At 53.6% G+C, this 20,395-nt stretch overlaps 1 protein-coding gene and 1 long non-coding RNA gene across 5 annotated transcripts; both read right to left on the reverse strand.

Moving 5' to 3' along the window:
- Nucleotides 1-2,696: 2,696 nt before the first annotated feature.
- On the reverse strand, nt 2,697-9,048 carry LOC130708842 (uncharacterized). Of its 2 annotated transcripts, none has more exons than XR_009009258.1 (3): nt 8,691-9,048; nt 5,523-5,691; nt 2,697-2,905 (listed from the first exon to the last, which is right to left on the reverse strand). It is a non-coding gene; the product is annotated as an uncharacterized LOC130708842 (long non-coding RNA). The 2 variants fall into 2 exon arrangements; XR_009009257.1 differs by having other exon boundaries at nt 2,697-4,471.
- Nucleotides 9,049-11,874: 2,826 nt separating this feature from the next.
- Nucleotides 11,875-19,920, reverse strand: SSH3 (slingshot protein phosphatase 3). 3 transcript variants are annotated; one of them, XM_007171056.2, is made up of 14 exons: nt 19,718-19,917; nt 19,129-19,166; nt 18,318-18,549; nt 17,239-17,357; nt 17,088-17,159; nt 16,663-16,728; nt 16,388-16,576; nt 16,214-16,307; nt 15,830-15,958; nt 15,701-15,747; nt 14,860-15,006; nt 14,432-14,632; nt 14,060-14,333; nt 11,875-12,928 (listed from the first exon to the last, which is right to left on the reverse strand). In XM_007171056.2, the coding sequence occupies exons 1-14, from the start codon at nt 19,781-19,783 to the stop codon at nt 12,656-12,658; spliced, it is 1,947 nt and encodes a 648-aa protein (XP_007171118.2). In that variant the 5' UTR covers nt 19,784-19,917; the 3' UTR covers nt 11,875-12,655. The 3 variants fall into 3 exon arrangements, with proteins under 3 accessions (XP_007171118.2, XP_007171117.2, XP_057409883.1); XM_007171055.2 differs by having other exon boundaries at nt 19,129-19,169; XM_057553900.1 differs by having other exon boundaries at nt 12,762-12,998; nt 19,129-19,169; nt 19,718-19,920.
- Nucleotides 19,921-20,395: the final 475 nt, after the last annotated feature.

The raw sequence follows: 20,395 nt of genomic DNA on the forward strand, positions 1-20,395 counted from the left end.
GAGATTACAGTGTTGGCAGAGTTGGTTCCTTCTGAGGGCTGTGAGGAAAGGATCTATTCCAGGCCTCAGTCTCTGGCTTGCAGACAACCATCTTCTCCCTGTGCCTTCACATCATTTTCTCTCTGTACATGTCTGTGTCCCAATTTCCTCTTCTTATAAGGACACCAGTCATATTGGATTAGGGTCTACCCTAATGACCACATTTTAACATAATACTTCTGTAAAGACTCTATCTCCTTGGAAAAGTAGGATATAATAACCAAGGACAGGGTTTATTAAAATAAAGCTGTAATTAGTATTAAAAAAAATTGTTATAACAGCAGAGATTGGCACAACACTGTAAATCAACTACACTTCAATAAAAAGAAAATAAAATCAGAAAAAAAGATTATATATCTATCTATATGTATATGTATCTGTATATCTGCATGAAATAAAGGAGTTTATCTTTAATGAAGCTTAAAAAAACCCAAAACAACAAAGACTCTATCTCCAAAAAAATAAAATAAAATAAATTTTTAAAGACAAAAAAAACAAGACTCTGTCTCCAAATAAGTCACATTTGGAGGTGCAGGATTTCAATATATGCTTTGGTGGGGGACACAATTCAACCCATAACAAAGTCTATCATCTTGCTATTTGTTTTCTATTTGCCCCATATGTTCTTTTTTTATTATTGTATTTTTAAAATTAATTTATTTATTTATTTTTGGCTGTGTTGGGTCTTCGTTGCTGCACGCAGGCTTTCTCTAGTTGTCGCGAGTGGGGGCTACTCTTTGTTGCGGTGCACGGGCTTCTCATTGCGGTGGCTTCTCTCGTAGCGGAGCACGGGCTCTAGGCGCACAGGCTTCAGTAGTTGTGGCACACGGGCTCAGTAGTTGTGGCTCGTGGGCTCTAGAGCACAGGCTCAGTAGTGGTGGAGCACGGGCTTAGTTGCTCCGCGGCATGTGGGATCTTCCCGGACCAGGGATTGAATCCATGTCCCCTGCATTGGCAGGTGGATTCTTAACCACTGTGCCACCAGGGAAGGTCTGCCCTATATGTTCTTTTGTTCCTCAGTTCTTTTCCTGACTTCTTTTGAGGAATTGAATATTATTTTTATATTAATATCATACATAATTAATATTATAAATGTAATAATATTAATTATTAATATAGATATAATTGTCACACATTATAATTCAATATTAAATATAATTAATATTATACTTTATTTCATCTCTTTGCACTTTAGCTATACCTTTTTATTATTTTTAATGATTGCTCTAGAAATTATAAATATGTATCACTAATTTCTCACAGTGTAATTGAACTCCACATTTCACAAAAGAAGAAACTATAATATAATCTACTCTCCCATTTTTTTGTACTATTATCATATATTTTATTCCTACATATGTCATAAACTGCATCTTACAATTATATTACTTTTGCTGTAAACAGTCATTCGTCTTTTATGGAAATTAAGAGAAGAAAAAAGCCATTCTTTTATAATTACCCAGAATTATCAATTCTGTTCTCTTCATTCCTTCCTATAGATCCAAGTTTCCAAATTTCCTTTCAGCCTAAATAACTTCATTTAGCATTTCTCACAGTGCAAGTCTGCTGGCAATAAATTCTCTTATCTTTCATTTTTCTGAAAAAGTCTTTATTCCTCTTTCATTTTGAAGGATATTTTCATTGGCTATAGAATTCTAGACTGAAACTCTCCCTTTGTCAGCAATTTAAAGGTGTGATTCCATTGTCTTCTATCCCCCTTTTCTTCCTATCATTGTACCCCTATATGTAAGTTGTCTTAGTGGTTCAGCATCAACACTAATGAGATAAAGCAATATTAAATGATTGAAAACGCAAGAGAGAGCATGTCCCTTATGTGGTATTCTTGCAAAAAGGTTTAACCTGAATCTAATTGTGAGGAAGCATTCAAAGAAATTCAAATTGAGATATTTTACCAGAAAACGAGCTTCGATTCTTCAAGAATATCAATGTCATGAAAAACAAAAAGGCAAGAAGACTAGTCTAGATTTTAGGGCTATGTGGAGAAATGTAATTATGGCCTAATTAGTCTAGATAATAATACTGCACTGGGAAATTTCTTGGTCACCATGGAAAATAGTTTGCCAGTTCCTCATAAAGTTAAACACAGACTTAGCATATGACCCAGCAATTCCACTTCTAGGTATATACCTGGAAGAATTGAAAGCAGGGACTCAAACAGATACTTGCACACCCGTGCTCCTAGCAGCATTGTTCACAACAGCCAAAAGGTGGAAACAACCCAAGTGTCCATCAACAGATGAGTAGCTAAACAAAATGTGATATATACATACAATAGAATATTACTCAACCTCTAAAAGGAATGAAATTCTGACAATGCTACAACATGGATGAACCTTGAAGACATTATGCTAAGTGAAATAAGCCAGACACAAAAGGACAAATATTGCATGATTCCACTTACATTAACTACCAAGAACAGGAACCTTCATAGAGACAGAAAGTAGAACAGAGGTTACCAGGGGAGGATGGGATATTTACTGGGTACAGTTTCTTTTCAGGATGATGAAACAGTTCTGGAAGTGGATAGTGGTGATGGTTGCATAACACTGTGAATGTACTTAATGCCACAATTGTATACATGGTTTTTTTAACATCTTTATTGGAGTATAATTGCTTTACAATGTTGTGTTAGTTTCTGCTGTATAACAAAGTGAATCAGCTATATGCAACACAACTGTATACTTAAAATGGTTAAAATAGTAAATTTCACGTTATGTATATTTTACCACAAATTTTTAAAAAGGATATTGTGGTTACATGAGAAAATGTCCTCATTTTTAGGAGATATGGGCCAAAATATTTAGGGGTGAAGTGTCTTAATGCCTGCAACTTATTTTTAGTGGATCTAGGGAAAAAAGAGAGAGAAAAGAGAAAGAAACGTGGCAAAAGTTAACAACTGGTGAACCTATATACATGTTCATTGTACTACTCTTTCAACTTTTCTGTAAGACTGAAGATGTTCAAAATACAAAGAAGGTGCTCAATAAATATTTTAAAATGAATAAATGAATGTGAGAGAGGACCCTCCCAGACAGAGAGAAAAGCAGGAGCAAAGGTTAAGAGGAAGAAAAAGTGCTTTCAAGAAACACTGAGTAATCTAGTTTGATTTGAGTCAAAGGTGCATGCTAGGACGTTCTGGGAGATTAAGCCAGAAAGGTAGGTAGGCTGTGTGCCAAACTGGGAAAGGCCCTGAGCTAAAGAACAGAGAGCCTGTACTGTTCCTGGCTAGCAACAGGGAGCACCATGGAAGGCAATAAACATGGCAGTAACATGTGAAGTGATGCAATTCTTCTGCAAGATTAATCTAGTCATGATGCCCTGGACAGACCAAAGGGCATCAGAGCTAGGAGGCTATTACATTAGTCTAGGCATGGGAGCAGGTACTTGGGCTAGGTGGAGGAAGTGGGAATAAAAGGCAACTGTTTTGTGAAGGACCTTCAGAATTTGATAACTGAGTAAACGTCGGGTTATCACCCTGAGGTTTACACCTGGGTGTCGGAGAACACAGGAAATGGGAAAGTCAGCAGGAGAGGCTAGTTTGCAGCTCAAGGCTCAAAGACATGAACTATAAAAAAAAGGAGTAGGTTTGGTTTTATCCCTGCTTTCCTGTCAAATGGATCCTTCACAGGCCCTCAGGCTGTCAGACAGGGTCCAATCAGAACCAGAATTCTCCACTGGACCCGCCTCACCTGGCCCCACAACCCATCCCCGGGACCAGCAGGCCCTTAGGGCTGACTGGTACCCTGAGTCCTTCTCTGGTAGTCTCTTCAGCATCTCCCCTGGTTCCTTTCTACTTAGCCCGCACATAGTTCGGTCTTCTTGCCCTAACTTCCCCTCTTTTCAGAGTCCTTTTTCCTTAGTAAGAGGAGAGGAATCAAGTGTCTGCCCAAGAGCACCAGTCCTGCAGCATGCAGGCCAAGATCGGCACTCCTAAGCAGCTCAGGTGTGGGTGGGCCAGGGGTGGAGGGAGAGAGGGAAGAGATGACAGAGCTGGGCTGAGGGGGAGGCCAGCACAGGGTGGTGGGTGGGGCAGCAGGGACCGCCTGCAGCATATCTGGCTGCAGGGAGACCCAGGAGGCCTTGCTCCATCCAGCCCCACCTGCCATACAGGACACCCAGCAGTACTGGGGTTGGTGGAGGGGGTCTCTGCTTACCAGCTCAGTCATCCCACCGATCCTCAGATAATTCCATTTGTTGCCCCTAAACCACTTACTCTATCCCCATGGCACTCAGCCCTCCTCTCCCAGTTTCCATTTCTGTGTAGAAAATAGAAGCTCGAGGTCGGCAGGAGTGTGGACATTCTGATGAGGCAGAGCTCAGCCTAGCACAGGAACATTTAGGACACGGAGACAATCAGACTGTGGACAGGGCTGGAGGAGGCAGCTAGCTGAGCCACCAGTGAGGGTGGAAGCTGTGGAGAAAGTCAGAGGCCTTGGAGTCAGTCCACCAAACGAAGAGGTGAGCTGCACAGCAGAGCGCGGCCTGCAGAGGCAGGTGGCTGCTGTCCTGGGCACAGCTGCCCAGCTCCACGCCTTCTCAGGCAGCATGAAGATCAATTATGTGGGGTGCATATAATCAGCTCCTTCTCCTCGCCCCAGCCTCCAGGGAGGGGCAGCCTCCTTCATCCACCCTGTCGCCTGCCACCACAGTTACGTCTGGCCTGGGTTAGGCTGGCATGTGGGGTCTTGCTCTAGCCCGGCTTGCTCTGGGTGACCCTCCCTGCCACACCTGCCTCCCCAGCTCTACCTCCCAGGCTCACTGATCTGCCATCAGGGGTGCCGGGGGCTGGGGGTTGGTGTCACGACCCAGGCCAGGGAATCCCACTGGGCAGCCTTTGCCAACTTGCCTCCCTACCCACTGGGAAAACAGCTTTTGTATTCTTGGTCCTCAAGCCCAGATACAGAATCCCCTAAAGTGTGCCAGCCCTCCAGGGCGTCTGCCTGGGAACGAGCAAACCTGGCAGAGTAAGGGGAGAAGTACCAGCTCTGGTGTGACCTGTTGCCATGGAAACAAGTCAGTGACTAGCAAGGGCGTGAGAGTGAGAGGCTCTGGTCAAATATGTCCAGCGACAGAGAAGCTGGGCTGGAAAACTGAGGGAAATGGGCAGGGAAATCGGGCTGAAATGGGAAGGAAGGAAAGTCCTGGTTTAACTGCAGGTTAGCCTTACTGGGAGGCAGATGGCACACCTTTAGTGACAGCCAAGGCAGTGGAAAGATGACTGGTCTCAGTGCCACCACTGGCTCTCTGACCTAAGCCTAAAAATTCATATCCCTCAGAAGGGAAAGTTAAAGTCGCGACATAAGACTTCCCAGCTGTTGTAAATTGCAATGGATCATCACCACCCTGAAGTAGGCTGATGTAGGCCTCCACGGCAGGCCCTGAGCTGCACCAGGTCTGCAGTAATTAAGGCTTCCCGGGGCACTTCGCTACACAGGAATCCTGACACACCCACAGGCACTTACCTGCAGCCAGTGGAGTAGAAGCAAACTGGAGAGGCAGGACGGAGAAGAAGCGCAGGATTCCGGGGTGGGAGCACAGGCTGCCAGGAAGAGGCTGTAACAGCTCACCTTGGGTCACATCTCCAGGAAAAGGAGCATTTGTGGCCCCCAGAAGTCCTGCACCAACCTACATCTAGGGACAAAACAGACAGTCAGTTGTGTCCCATCCCTTCCTTCGTTGTACTCTTAACCTCTCCGCAGCTTCCTTGTTCTGAGGATGACTGCACCCTCTGTGAGCAACAGAGGGTCCGAGGGGACGTCTAAACAGGACTTGGGAGGCTTTGCCCTGTCCTCAAGCCATTCTCCCTTCAATCTTCTCTGCTCTGCCTTCCTCAAGTCACAGCTCTGTCCCAGCTCCTAAGGAAGTTCTCCACCCCCCAGGTCATGGGACAACTGCTCTGAGTGGTCTGCTTCAGCGCTAGCTCCTGGCGCAAGTTCAGCCCTAGGCAGGCATGTGGAAGGGGAGGGCCTCGAAGTCAGCCTGAAGATGGTGCTGCAAGCCAGCTTCATTCCTTTGCAGCAGCTGCAGGCCTCGGCAGTCTGTTGGTGTGGTGCACACGGTTTCCCACTCCCAGGTGGGTCACAGCTGGGAGAGAAATGTCTCGGGGGAAGAGTGGGCCATTGAAAAAGAAAAGCCAAGAACAGACACAAATGCCACAACAGCCAAAGGAGTGTCCATCATTGGTCCTCAAGATTGCTTCATGATCCTGTGCTGTACTTTCCTCCCCTTGCAGCTGTTCAGCTCAGTTCCAGGGAAGGAGACTCACAAACCCTCCTACCCATTCACGAGACCCTGTTCACTCTGCTCCCAGTTGGCTGGTCCTGCACCAAATATGCCAAAGATATGGCCCTTGCCCCACGATCATCTGCCTCTTCACATTCTTCCCCTGGAAGAGTGGCTGTAAGAAGCATGTGAGCCTAATAAAAGGGCCTCAGGGTAATAGACCACATCTCACTTCCCCTCTGCAGAAAACTCACAGCTCCCGTTCATTCACTATTATTTACTGTGTGCCATCCATGTGCCAAGCTGGGAATAAAAACACTGACCAAAACCCAGTCCCTGTCTTCTAAAAGCTCAGTATCTACAGACATTTCTCCCCCATGTCTCAGGGCTGTGGGGAGGGTGCCCAGAATATCTTTCCCCTACTTCTTAGCATATCCACATTCTCCACATCCTTCACAGCCCAGCACAAATGCTGTCTGCTCCTTGGCTCTCATCATCTAGCCACTTCGCAGTGGTGTCTCCTGCCTCTGAATGTTCACAGCACAGTTACCTGCACCTCTCTCAAGACATGTCACTTTCTACTTATATATATATTTTTTTAATAAATCATGCCTTAGCTTTTTAAAATTTATTTATTTTTATTTATTTTATGGCTGTATTGGGTCTTCGTTTCTGTGCGAGGGCTTTCTCTAGTTGCGGCAAGCGGGGGCCACTCTTCATCGCGGTGCGTGGGCCTCTCACTATCGCGGCCTCTCTTGTTGCGGAGCACAGGCTCCAGACACGCAGGCTCAGTAGTTGTGGCTCACGGGCCCAGTTGCTCCGCGGCATGTGGGATCTTCCCAGACCAGGGCTCGAACCCGTGTCCCCTGCATTGGCAGGCAGATTCTCAACCACTGCGCCACCAGGGAAGCCCCTTATATGTGTTTTGTATGCATAGTTGATCTTCTCTACTAGACTCCATGTTTCTTGAGGGCAAATATCATCTTATACATCTTTGTATCCTTTGGAGTCCCCCCCAAAATACCACGTGCATAACAGGTGCTCAAATAATACTCATGGAATACGGCTTCCACAAAGAGATGGCTGTTGGATGAGTGAAGTCTTGTTTGTGAAGCTACTGGGAGTTCTCAGATTTAAAAATAATACATTTTCATCACTAATTAAAAACTCCTTATTAGAATTTTCCCAATTAATACAAAGCTTGAACTCAATGTAGGTAACATAGGATTCTTATGTATCCCTTATAACTGTATATATATCCAGTCTTATGTAAATGGTATATTATGTAAATATTATAATTCAATAGTCAGCTGTTTCTGCACTATAACATGTAAGTGCTCACATCCTGTGTGTATCTTATGCAAGGGAAAGTATCTTCTGCACTACGTGGTGTCCAGCTTTGCACTCTTCCTAATGCTGTGTGGTAATGATATAACCCAGACTACAGCTGAACGGAAGAGATACCCTGGCCATGAGCACCCAGCCTTGGGTAAGCAGGCTCAGGTTTCCCCATCAGAATCAGCCTATAAAACCATCCTTCCTAGGAGGACAGATTTGCCCATCAACAGAGGAAGTGGGGACTTCCCTGGTGGTCCAGTGGGTAAGACTCCGCGCTCCCAATGCAGGGGGCCCCGGTTCTATCCCTGGTCGGGGAACTAGATCCTGCCTGCATGTCGCAACTAAGAAGTCCGCATGCCACAACTAAAGATGCTGCATGCCACAACTAAGACACGGTGCAGCCTAAATAAATAAATTAATTAAATAGAGGACGTGACTCCAAAAGTTAAGAAAAGTTCTCACAGTGGCTAAGGGATGTTTTTGAAAATATCGGAACTGATGGCTGGGACTGGGATAGCGCTTATTACAGGAAGGCTAAAAACTTACTCCATTTAACCATCAGAAACCTGAGGTGGGTCTATCATTACCCCCAGCTTTGCAAATGAGGAAACTGAGGCTCAAGAGATGTAATCACTTTGCCCAAAGTCACATACCCAAGTGTCTCTGACTCTAGATCTTGAGCTGAGATTCTTGCTCAAACCATCCAGGTCCCTTTTTTTCTTTTTGCACTTGGTGTGCTATGAGGGGCAACGACCCCATATCCCCTAGAAGAGACCTTAGGGATCATCTGCTTCAACCTCCTTACTTTACAGACAGGAAACTTGGGCTCAGAGAGATAAAGGGACATGTCCCTTAGGTCACACAGAGCCAGGGGCTGCTCTGCAACGGAATCGCAAGGTGCACAAGAGTACCAGTCCAAACTCCATTTTACAGAGGGGGAAATGAAGCCCAGAGCGCTGAGAGCAGGTCCCGGGTCCATCACAGGCAGAGCCGTATCCAACCCTGGGCGCGCTCGTTATCCTGCCCGGCGCTAGCAGCACCTTCGCCTGGGGCGCCAACCATCAACTCACCGGCCCGCGCCTCGGGAGTACTCGTCGGCGGCGCGCAGGCCTTCGGCCGGGAGTGACAAAGCGCTGACGTGGAACGAGCGGGGCCGGGCAGGCCAGAGCCGGACATGGCCTCGCTAACCCGGGCCTCCCCTGGCCCCTTCGCCTCAGAAGGCCGAGGCCCCAGGAGGGCGCGGACGCCCGGACGCCGAGCAGAATTCGGAAGCGCTGGCCCCGGAGGGAGGCAGGGTCGCCTGGCCTCCTCTTCTCAGGCTCCTACTTTGCCCCCTCAACAGTCTGTAGACCCGGTCCTGGCGCCGGGGCACCGGACGGGGAGCAACGGCTCGACCCTCAGCAGAGTCTAGCCACCTGGAGCTAGCAGAGCGAGGTTGCCCTGGAAACGGGAAAAAAAAAAAGAGGCTCTTCGCGCCTGCGCGGACGCGCTAGGCACAATGGGAAATGTGGTTTCCGGGCTGTCACCTGGTGGCCAGAGGAACGGACGCAAGATGGCGCTCCAGCGTCGCGGTCCGTTCAGAGCCGCAGGGTTCCCCGGCCGCCCTGGGCCCTTTCTGGGCGCTGCCGGCGTAGGAGAGGCCGCGGAGGCCGGAAAGGTAGTTTCTCTTGAGGGGACGCCCTGGCTCGTGACTCGTCCCAGGCCGGGTCGAGCCGGCCCAGACGGAGGGAGAACGTTGTGGAGGTGGGAGCTGGCCCAGGAGGGACCAGCTGCCCCAGGAGGGACCAGCTGCCCGAGGGACCCGAGCTCCTCGTCGCGCAAGTGTTCCAGTCGGTCCGGGCGACCACTCCGGCCCCTAAGAGGCTCCTATATGGGGTGGGAGTTAAATTGGGACCCCGTGAGCAGGGCCTGTCCTGACCATCCCTCCGGCTTCCCTGCCCAGTGCGTTGACTGCCCTGGAACCACCTTCTCCATTCCCGAGTTAGGCCTCTGAACTGAGATCTAGAAACCTAATTCAGGCTCTGTCAGAGACCCAGTTACTTCTCTGAGCCTCAGTTTCCTTATTTCTAAAACGGTGGTAATTGTAATGGCTCCCCTTTCTCCTCTGAGAGTGTTGCAAGGCTCGTATGAGATGACTGATGTGCAGGTTGGACAGTCCTTTAAGAACATAAACAGGCATTCCCATTCGTTGTAAATTAGTGCAACTTCTTACAAGGAAATTAGGCAGTGCCCTTCAGAATTAAAAACGAAAAATGAATTTGCTTCGGCAATTCTAGCAATATGTCCTACGGAATTAGTGGCCATGTGTGCACAAGGAAGTATATACAAGGGTACTTAAGCATTACTTGAAATGGAAAAAAAAAAAAAACACCCCAGAACAATATAAATGGCCATCAGTAGATGACCACTTAAATCATGATGGATTCCATAAAAGAGAATATGTGTGCTTATTTTAAAAATTAGGCAGAGCTTTCTGTACTGATGTACAGCTCTTCTGTGATATGAAAAATTTTTTCAAAATGCAGAATAGTATGTTAATATGCTTTAATTTATATTTTAAAAAGAATACACAGATGTATTTGATGACTTAAGCATGGAATGTCTTTGGAGGGCCTTAGAAGCTGGTAGCAATGGTTGCCTGTGAAGGATTGGAGGACAAGATCGGAGGGAGACACTCTTTTCATTTTATAGCTTTTTTTTTTTTTAAACTGTGTTTTTTGCCCCTTTAGCAATTTGTGTGAGCTTTGTCTATACATACAGTTCTTTCTCTTTTCTTTTCTTTTTTTTTTTTTGGCCATGCCACGCCTTGAGGGACCTCAGTTCCCCAACCAGGGATTGAACCCAGGGCCACAGCAGTGAAAGCCCGGAATCCTAACCACTAGGCCACCAGGGAACTCCCAGTGTACATATAGTTCTTAATCATTTGTCTGTATTTTTGATGCAGATAATTTCCCCTCCAATTTTTGTTTCTCCTCGTGCTGAATTCTTACTTCTCAGAATCTTCCATAGATTCTAGTGGGCCCCACAGCTCTGAGTTCATGATTGGATCCTGCCTTCCCAGCTGTACAGAATGCAGGTGGGCACGGCCCGACCTTGGCTTCCCTCCTGACATTGTCACCCCCACTGTCCCCGAGCCCCGGCCCAGAACTGCTGAAAGGGCAGTGTGGGTGGGACTCATGGGTGGCTGTAGATGGCAGGCAGCCCCCTCCCTGCTCAGCAGGGTGGACCAGCCAAATGGATCAAGAATCACATCTAGCTTCTCTGTACCCCACCTTGTGACCCTGGGCCTGCTACCCACAGACAGGTACAAATGATTCCTCTTCTAGAGAGCACGTTGAGGCTGAATTCTGTCGGAGTACCGAGGACGCGTATTGTTAAAATATCAAAGCAGGAGGTGGGGTCTAGGGATTTCCTGGTTTAATCCTTTTGTCTTACAGAAAGAAACAGAGACTTAAGATGAAGTAAGTTGTAAGTGATACAGCTGGGGCTAGAACCCAAGTCTCCTGCTCCTCCGTCCACTAGGGTTAGAGCAGTGCTGGGGGTCCCACCAGGGTCTGGGTGAAAGATTCAGTCCTAAAACTGGGCATGAGATCTCAATCGACAAGAACATTTGCTGCCAGCTCCTATCTGAGGCCTGCTTTGAGGGAAGGAGCTGCACCCACCCACTCCCAACCCCCAACCAAACTAGAGTGTTATAGGGCAGAGCATATGATCTTGGGAAGAGGGGAGAGAAGTGACAAAGATGGACCCACTTACTCTTCTTGAACATTGTAATTGGGCAGACGGAACCCCTAGGCAGAGGGGAGGGCCCACGGAGGGTCCTTCTTCCCTGGCAGTGATAGGCTGGCTTGGAAAGTCAGGCTCTCTTGCATTGTAACAAGAAGAAGATTCTTGGGACCCAAAGTGTGCTTAAGAACTGGCATCAAGTGCCCAAAAGGAGCCTTAGCTTCTGGGACGGGCTTGGTCCTGTCCACATAGGCATCGACAGCTTCCATTTCCTCATGGGTAACTCCCTTCCGCTGCCCCGGCAGAGCCCAGCACCTGCTGTCCAGTGTAGACTTGTTCCCCTGCCGACCTGCCTGAGGGGGGCGGGGCAGCTAGCATTTACCCAGGCCCTGCCCCGGGAGATGAGGGAGATAGCGCCGACCTCCCCTCTTCTCTTCCCCATTCTTCCTCCCACCGCACCCCAAACACACCACTCCCCAAACCGGCCTGTCGCAAGATACCTGGGAGGTATGAAGAGACTGGAAGGGGTAAGGAGAGGCCACACTCCTTGTGCAACCAGAGAAAGAGTGGACCGACAAGCTTTATCATAAAATTGAAAACAATATGAAAATGTTTTTTCTAAGTACAAAGCCAGACACTATGAAGACTATGAAAAACTGGCCAGAGGCCATGAAGCTCAGAAAGAAGACTCTCTCTTTGGTGTAGTGCCCTGTGCTCCAGTGCAGTGCTGGTGGAGGGTGCTGGGGGCAGCAGCAGAAGATTCAGGCTGCTTATGGGGGGTGTGAGGGAGGCTGACCGGCCAGCCCCGTCAGAGGGGTCTGGCTCCCCACTCCTCAGAACCTCCCAGGTTTGGGGACTAAGGTTACTCTCGGCCTTTGGGGGCCGCTGGTTCTCTGCAGAGCCCCAGGAGTGAAATGGGGTCGGGGGGATGAGGCAGACAGGAGCAGGGGAGGGAGGGAGCATGAGTCTTTCTGCACTGAGAAACTCTGTTTTTTATTCCATGGCTGCAAGTGTGTGTTTCAGGCAGCAGTTGAGAATGAAGCTAGGGTACTGTTGCCCCCCAAAGGCACCTTCAGTCTCTCTACCACATCCCCAAATGTGGAGGAAATCTTGAGCCCTTGGACAGGTGGACATGGGTCTGAGACTTAAGGCTGTAGGTGCTGAGGCTGTAGTGACGGGAGTCTGGGGCCTCCTGGGGAGGAGCTAAGAGGAACGTGGACAGGCCGACAGGAGTGAGGGGTGCTCATCCCAGGAGCTGTGTTCCGGCGCCTCTGTTTGTGTCTAGGGGGGCGTGGGAATGTGTGTGGGCTCACACCTCGCCCTCCTCGCCACTGTCATCCACGCTGGCCTGCCTCACCACCTGCTGGTGCCTGGGTGTGGACGGACAGCCAGCCTTCCGCTGCTCCTGGAAGGCCCGGGTCCGGCTGGCCACCAGGGCGGCGTTGTGGAGGGCAACCACAGACTGGCGGGACTTCAGGGCAGGCCAAGGCCCCTTGCGGGCCTGCTGGCCTCCCTTGGCGCTTGAGAGCTGAGGGAAGGGCTGTGGAGGGTCTTCATCTGAAAACTCCTTTGGAGAGAAAACCTGGAAGGATGGGAGTATAAAGAAGAGTCACGGGGAAGTCGTTCCAGGGCAGGGGCACGGAGCACAGAGCCTAGAAAAGGGTAGATGCAGAGCATCTGTTGAGTGCATACAGAAAAACTGAGCTACTCACAGGTCAGATTTCCCTCGAAGGGAAGGCAGCACCCCAGCCCTACTGCCACTGCTCCTCAGCCCTCACCTGTTTGGCCCCCAGAAGCCCTCCTTAGCTCCCCTGCGCCCGCCGCATCCTTGGGGTCCTCTCCTCCTCCTCTTGCCCCCCACTGCTTTGTACAGTCAGTCCCATGAGCCACAAGGGAAACATCTTCCGGGCGCTGGGCCCTGGGCTGGGTGCTGAGTGAGGACACCCTGCCTTTAGGAACACACACGCCCACCCATCAACCATCTGTTCCTCCCACCAGCCTTCCACACCCAGGGCCACCTCCTCCAGGAAGCCTTTCCCAAATGTTCCCCTCCTCTGTGAGGTGAGCTCTCCTTCCTCCAAGGGTCAGCCACCTTGGCCTCAAGTCACATGGGGGGGCCTGACTTCCTAAGGCAAGGGCCAGGTCTTACACTTGTGCCCTGCAGCGCTTAGCACAGAGAGGCTGCTTAGCTACCCAGCCAGCACTTTGGCTGTGTGAGTGCTATGACCCCTCTGCACGCCATCCTTCGATGGGTTGCCCTTCCGATTTGGGAGGGGGTGTTGAGATCATCTTATCCACACCCATCTGGGGTCAACAGCTGATTGTGCAGCTCCTGGCCTGGGGAGGACGCTCCTTCCAAGGCTGGGCAGCCCTGCCGCTCAGGAAGCAAGTCCTTTCGTCAGGCTGAGAGCTGCCTGCAGCCGCCAGCCTAGGGCTGGTTTGGCCGTGGAGCCCACCAGATGGCCCTGTCCCGTGACTGCTCTCCAGCTCCCGTGGAAGGCAGAGCTCGCCTGTCCTCATCGGGTCTCCTCGGCTACTCTGAGGGGATGAAAAGGAGCTGCCCAGGGTGTGGTCCCCCTGCTCAGGTGCCCCCCGCTCAGGGCCAAGCCGAGCCCCAGTCCTGGACTTTCTCCATCCTCCGGCCATCTGCCCCCTCCTCCTTTTGGCCCCCACTCTGCCTCAACCTGGGCTCCTTCCTTAGTCCCAGCCTCACCTCTGGCAGGTCACCGTCCCCTGAGGTGCTTTCCAGCTCTGAGGATGGCTCCAGGAGGCTGATGGATCTCATAACCCCACGGAGGTTGATACGGGGCCGTGACCCAGGCTCTTCTTCTGGGGCTGCCTGGCTCTCCTCCAACCCCACCACATTCAGCTCCCCACTTCCCCCGGGTTCTGGCTGAAGAGGTGGGAACGGTGTAGAGACCTCGGGGGCCAGGGGCTCCTCTGGGGAGGCCCCACCCACTTTCTGCTCCCAGACATGGCTCTGCCGGCTGCGAGGGGGTGGCCCTGAGTCAGCTTCCAGTGACCCAGACGCAACCTCCAGCACCCACCCCCACCCACCCCCTTCCCCTTGCCCCCCACTCTGTACCTAGCAGTCAGGATGCCCTGGTAGGTCTGCAGCTGGCGCAGGAAGCCGGGGTTGGGGCGGGCGATGGGCCGCAGCTCCTGCACGTGGCGCAGAGCTTGCTCCAGGCTCCAGCCGTACTGCTTCATGGCGTAGGCGATCACCGTGGCAGCCGAGCGGCTGACGCCCATCTTGCAGTGGACCAGCACCCGGGTGCCCTGCGCTCTGTGGAGGCCGAACCGGGTCAGCTTCCCCCTCCCCCGCCCCCTTGCTGTGCCGTCAGTGTCGGGGAAAGGCAGGTAGGTGGTGAGCTCACCGCCCAGAGCAGAAGGGAAAGGAGATAAGGACCCTGAGGGCCAGAAAAGCTGAGGGCAGAGCAGGCAGGAGGAGGGCACGGGCCCCGGACGGCAGGAAGCGGGGATGGGGCGGGCGGAGGGGTGGGACGGCCCGACCTTGCAGCCTCCACGAAGCAGTGCGTCTCCTTCCAGTGGGACAGCAGCTGGGCCGACTCCTCATCCCAGAGGCGCACGTTGTGGTAGGTGAAGCGCTCGGGGTAGAAGTTGTCAATCTCGCGGGCCATGTTCAAGATGTGGCTCACCCTGCAGCACGGGACACAAGGCCAGGCTGACGTGGCCACGGGAACCAGGCCCGTTGGCCAGCGGAGCCGGCGGACCCTGGGTGTTAGTTTTCTTGGTTCTGAGGGTCCGGTGGGGGCGGCACAGTTGCGGTGGGAGGAGGAGATGATGGTGACCTTGAGCAAATCGGTTCACCCCACTGGGCTTGAGTACTGTCCCCCCGCCCCGTCCCCACCCCGCTTCCAGGTAGCTGCTGGGCGGCCTGCAACACACGCCCTTCTGTTACTGTCAGAAGTCAGCTGGAGAAGGGCTTCTGAGTTCAACCGAGATGGGGTGGGTCTGCAGCAGCTGGATGCCAAGGGTCTCAGCAGGTTTCCCGAAAGCCCGCGGTGGACAAGTGACAGGAACTGATGGGAGCGGGCAGCCAGGTCTCCTGTGGGAGAGGGGCCCTCCCTCCTCCCAGACACGTGCTCGGGCCAAGAGGGGCTTTTCTGCTTTTCAGCTGGGGGAGGTGAAGAGGGGGCCAGGGAGCTGCCAGCAGACCAGCAGGGTAGCTTGTTCCCCTGTCCCCGCCTGAGCCCATGCTAGGGGAACGGCCCCAGGGGCGGAGCTGGAAGCAGAGCTAGCTGCTGCTGAGAGGGTTCTGGGGGTTTCTGGCCAGGTTTCCCCACGGGGGAAGACAGAGGGCAGACAGTCCTGGGAGGGCTCGAAACCCTACCTGTTTCTCTGCAGCTCCTCCAGGTTCGCTGCGTTCCACTCTGAGCCCTGTGAACACGGAGAGAGCGTCATTGGCCCTCTCCCCCAGCTGCAGCAGGCCCCATCTCCCAGCCCTCAGCCTGCAGCTCACCAGGTAGAGGTGGGGGAAGATGCGGGACGCCCGGTCTTGCTGGGCCATGAGGAGCAGCATCTGGTTGTCGATGAAATCGCGGTACTGTTGGAGAGGGCATCCCAGGCGCAGCTCCAGGGCCTGGCGGATCTGCAGGCAGGAGGCTGAGGAGAGGCTGGGGGCGCCTTGCGAGGTTCCTGATGCCCCAGCCTTCCCTCTGGGGCCTCTGAGGACAATACTCTGTCCCATCAAGGCAGAGAAGCTGAGGCCAGGCATGTGGGAACAGCTCAGACAGGAGGAAAGCTAAAGTGGGAAGGCTCCAAGGAGAGGACCACTCTGGGGCCCAGCCGGAGGCCCCCGCAACCAGGGCCCAGCTCTCCCCCTGGTCCCCGGCACCCTGCCCACCTCTTTGGAAGTGATGCTCTCCAGGTCACTGGAGTCCAACACCTCCCACAGCTCAGCCCGGATCGCCTCCTCCATCTGCTCCTGTCCCGAGGTCCTGGGAACCAAGCCCGTCAGTCCAGGGGCCCCTTCCCCGCTCTGCCATGGCACAACCCCCCCCCCACCCCCTGTACTGACCGGCTGGGCTCAATGCTGGGAGGCCGCAGAGACTCCAGGTCAGCCATGGCCATCCACTCGTTGAGGCAGCTCTGGTCAGAGCTCAGTCTGTCCTGGTAGTGGCTGGCCCAGGCGAGGGCACTGCCCCCTGGCACAAGGCCACTGCCTAGAGCCGCCTCACATGCCTGGTGCAACACCTGGAGCGTGGCCCTGGGACAGAGGAGAGTCTGGGTCACGCTGTCCTCCCTGCTGCCCCTACCCAGACCCTGAGCCATCTTCAAGACCCAGCCCCTTACCACATGGTCTGGATGCATACTGGCTTGAAGATTCGACTCTGCCCACCAGATGTCACACTGAAGCCCCTGTGGGAGACCAGGTGGGGGTGGAACCCAGCTCCTGGCTCTGGGACAGGGCCCCCTGAGAGGCCTACCCACTAGCCACCTCATAAGGCTGGTCCTCAAAATATATACACATCATCTAAACTTCAAAATAAGCCCTGTTTGCCAGATATAGGGCAGCTGAGGCCCAGAGCAGTTAGGTGACTTGCCCAGGATCACACAGTGAATCTCAAGTGGAGCTGAGAGTAGGCCCAGCCTAGAGTTGTGCAGTTGCTCCCCAGTACCCACCACACCCCTGCACCCCTCCCCCCCCATACATCACACTTAGTTATTCCACCCTCTGGCCCCTCTCCTTTCCCTTCCCTCCAGTTGCCACCTCTTACCCGTCTCCATCTAGGTACACCTGGGTGTCACTCCAGAGAGGCAAGACCAGGCCTAGGGTGCAGCTGGGGGAGCTGGCAGGGACAGAGGGAAAGCTGTTGTTGCCCAGCATCTCACTTCCTTGCCCTCCTCCCTTCCTCTCCCTGCTCCCACCTGCTATCAGGGAAATCCACACCCAGAAGGACTGTCTCATCCTGGCTCAGACGTTCTCTTGTGGAAACTACCAGCAGGTAGCGGAGCCTGGCGGGCCGGGCCGCCTCCAGCTGGGCTGCCTGGGGAAGATGGGAAGGGAAAAGCACGGGGTCACAGTGGCCCAGAGGACCCTGCTCCCCCCCACCCCCGACCTGACACACATCCGGGTCTAGAACAGACCTGCCACCTGCTCCTTCCGCACCCATCCCTCTCTTCCCAGATACCAGATCAGTGGTTACAATCTAGTGGTTCCCAACTTTGGGACCTCATGGTCCAATAAAATGTTTAAAAAGATTTTTCTCAGAGAGGGTGTGTGTGAAAAAATGGGGAGAACGGGCATGACAGATTGCCCTTTTTTTTTTCTGCCTAGGAAGGAGGTTTAAGAAACACCTTTCCACTTGCCATTACCATAATTTGATTCAAGGAATGTTTTTCACCAAAGAAGTATTAAGGACACAGTTTCACAATAAAGGATGGTGCGTCTGTGGAATTAATTCTGTCTTACAAAAAACTGACTGCATCTTGATTTTCCCATTTTGCTGCAGACAGTGAGATTGTTCCACAGGCATCTGGGAACTGGTCCTCACTTTCCCGCTTGTGTCCCATTCCTGCACGGGGCTCTCCAGCACACCAGCCCACGGTGGGTGCTCAGCAGGCCCCCCTGAGCACCAGTTCATTTGTGGGCAACTCACATAGTCAGGAAGGTCTTGTGCTGGTTGAACAGAAACCCGCCTCTGGGTAATTCCCAGCTCTTGGACCTAATCTGACCCTACAGGCTCACATCGGACAAACCTCCCCATCCTTTCCAAGCTCTCCAGAGACCCGAAGACATGACCGGATCGCCCTGTTAAGACAACTCTAGCCGAAACAGCAGAGTCATCGGGGTTTGGGTAACCGCTACGCTCCCCAGGGGGCCCCCTGCTCTCACACCACTGCTCCCCAAACACACACACACTGGCCCCATTCCACCCTCTCCTCCCACCTGGGGAGTGGCTCTCTGCCCTTTCAGAGGGCCAGAGGGCTCTGGACGGGGCCCTCACCAGGCGGATGTCGTCTTGTGGCCGTAGCAGCCCCACCATGAGGCACAGGTGCTGACTCTGTTCCTGCTTCCTGGGACTGTGGGGCCCATGCCCGTCGTCTGTCTGGTCCCCGTGGGGCTGCTCCTCCCCAGGGGGTTCCTCCACTGGCTCAGAGCTGGCCTTGGCTGCGTCTCCGTCATCGCCTCCATCCTGCAGTCCCAGGACGGCCCCGCGGAGTACTGCAAAGCTCTGCCTGGCAGGGGAGCAGGGAAACCATTATGGCCCATCGCAACCCTTAGGACAGGGGTGTGTCAGAATCACCTGGAGGGTTTGTTAAAACAGGTGTTGGGCCCCATCCCCAGAGACTCAGTGGGCCTGGAGTGGAGGCCTGAGAATGTGCATTTCTAACCAGTTCCCGGGTAATGCTGCCCCAACACTTCGGGAAGCACTGCCTTGGAGGCTCTCAAGCCTCCAGCCCACCTATTCTTGTCTGAGGAGGGGTGGAGGTTGCTTCCTTTTCCTTCCCACCTGCCTAACTCAGTAGATACTGTGAACCTGGTGGGGACTCAGGAGTCCTCAGGCCCTGCCGTCCCATGCTGCCCACTGGCTCGTGACCACTGGCCAGAGCCAGGTCCAGGACAGTGGGTGAAGGAGCTCCAACTGACCAGGGGGAAGATGAAAGCAAAGGCAGCCAGCTGTGCCCACCAGCTGTGCCTACTGGCAACACTGCCCCGCATAGTACGTAGTGGGCTTTGGCTGCAAGTCCTCCAGGATGGCGGTGGCCAAGGCTGGCGGCTGGACGGAGGTGCGTGTGTTGGGAAGAGGTGCTCACCTTCGCTGGAGCCGGCTTCTGCGCTGGGACACCTGGTCCTGCTGAGAAAGCAGCCCCCAGGGCAGAGTGAAGTGGCAGGGAAGGATTCTCCTCTCCCCTGTCTCAGGGCTGCTGTGGTGGACGGTGGAGGGATCGCGCCCCCTCCGCGCATACCGCCCACCCCCGCAGTGGGCAATGGAACCAGAAAGGGGGTCAGATCCCCTTCGCGCTCCAGTCCTCTCTCCACATGGAGGCACTGGGGGAGCCCGGGCCCGGGTTCAGGTCCAGAGGCCGGAGGTAAGGGGGCGGGGGGGGGGCGGGGGGGGGGAACGGCCGGCCGCGGCTGGAGACGCCTGAGGCTTTGGCCCCCGTCTGGGCCCAGAGCGGGGTAGGGCCTCCGCAGGCGGTCACGGCTCCGGATCTCGCCTTGGTCCGAGTTCCTGATTGCCTCAAGATTCCCCCCAACCCCTCCCCACCCCAGCCTGAGACTTGAAGTCCCCCTCCGCACACCCCCAGGCTTCAGGGGAGGCTGCCCGTAGACAGCAAGCACTCCCCCAGGCCCGAGTGGCAGCCAGCTGCGTGGGCAGGACCACAGCAAAGCCAGACTCACCGAGGGCCCCACAGGCGTGGAGTGGCCGCCGGCCGGGGGCGAGCGGCTTACTGTGACCAGGGCCATGGAACCAGGCCGGGGGCACCTGGGCCGGCAGGGCCACTGCACCCTCCCGCAGCCCCACGGACAGTCCCTGCCCCGCAGGACCAGGAAGGAAAGTCCGGAGCCACCAGGGCCTGGCACCTCCTCGAGGGCGGACCTTAAAGGGCCAGACACCCGTCCAGCCCGGCCTCAGGAGCCCGCAAGCGGTGGCCACCGCCCCTCCCTTCGCGTCTCCACAGGTTCGGTCCGCCTCGTCCCCGCCCCCCGAAACACGTTGGGGGCGGGGCGCAGGTGCGGAGCCCGGCAACGGCGGCGGCAGCGGGAAGGGGCGGGAAGGGGCAGCCTACGTTGGGTTCAGGGTTCGGTCCCTCCTCACAGGAGGCGCCCCTGCCCCTGTCCTCCCTGCTCCGCCCAGTTAGGTCACCTGAGCTGTGCTCTGGGCCTCAAACATTCTGCTACCAGCCGAGATGGGACCTAGGGAGGAAGGACTGAGGACCCAGGGCTTGGAGAGGACCAGAAACCGTGGCTCTTCAGTGGGGAGCACCTCAAACTTCTTTCTCCCTGCCGGTCGGCCCTGGCGCTTCCACTCAGCATGAATCACCGAGAGACACTCGAAGCTTCAGGGGATATCAGGGT

The sequence above is a fragment of the Balaenoptera acutorostrata genome, chromosome 9, assembly GCF_949987535.1.
Source record: "Balaenoptera acutorostrata chromosome 9, mBalAcu1.1, whole genome shotgun sequence".
NCBI lineage: Eukaryota > Metazoa > Chordata > Mammalia > Artiodactyla > Balaenopteridae > Balaenoptera > Balaenoptera acutorostrata.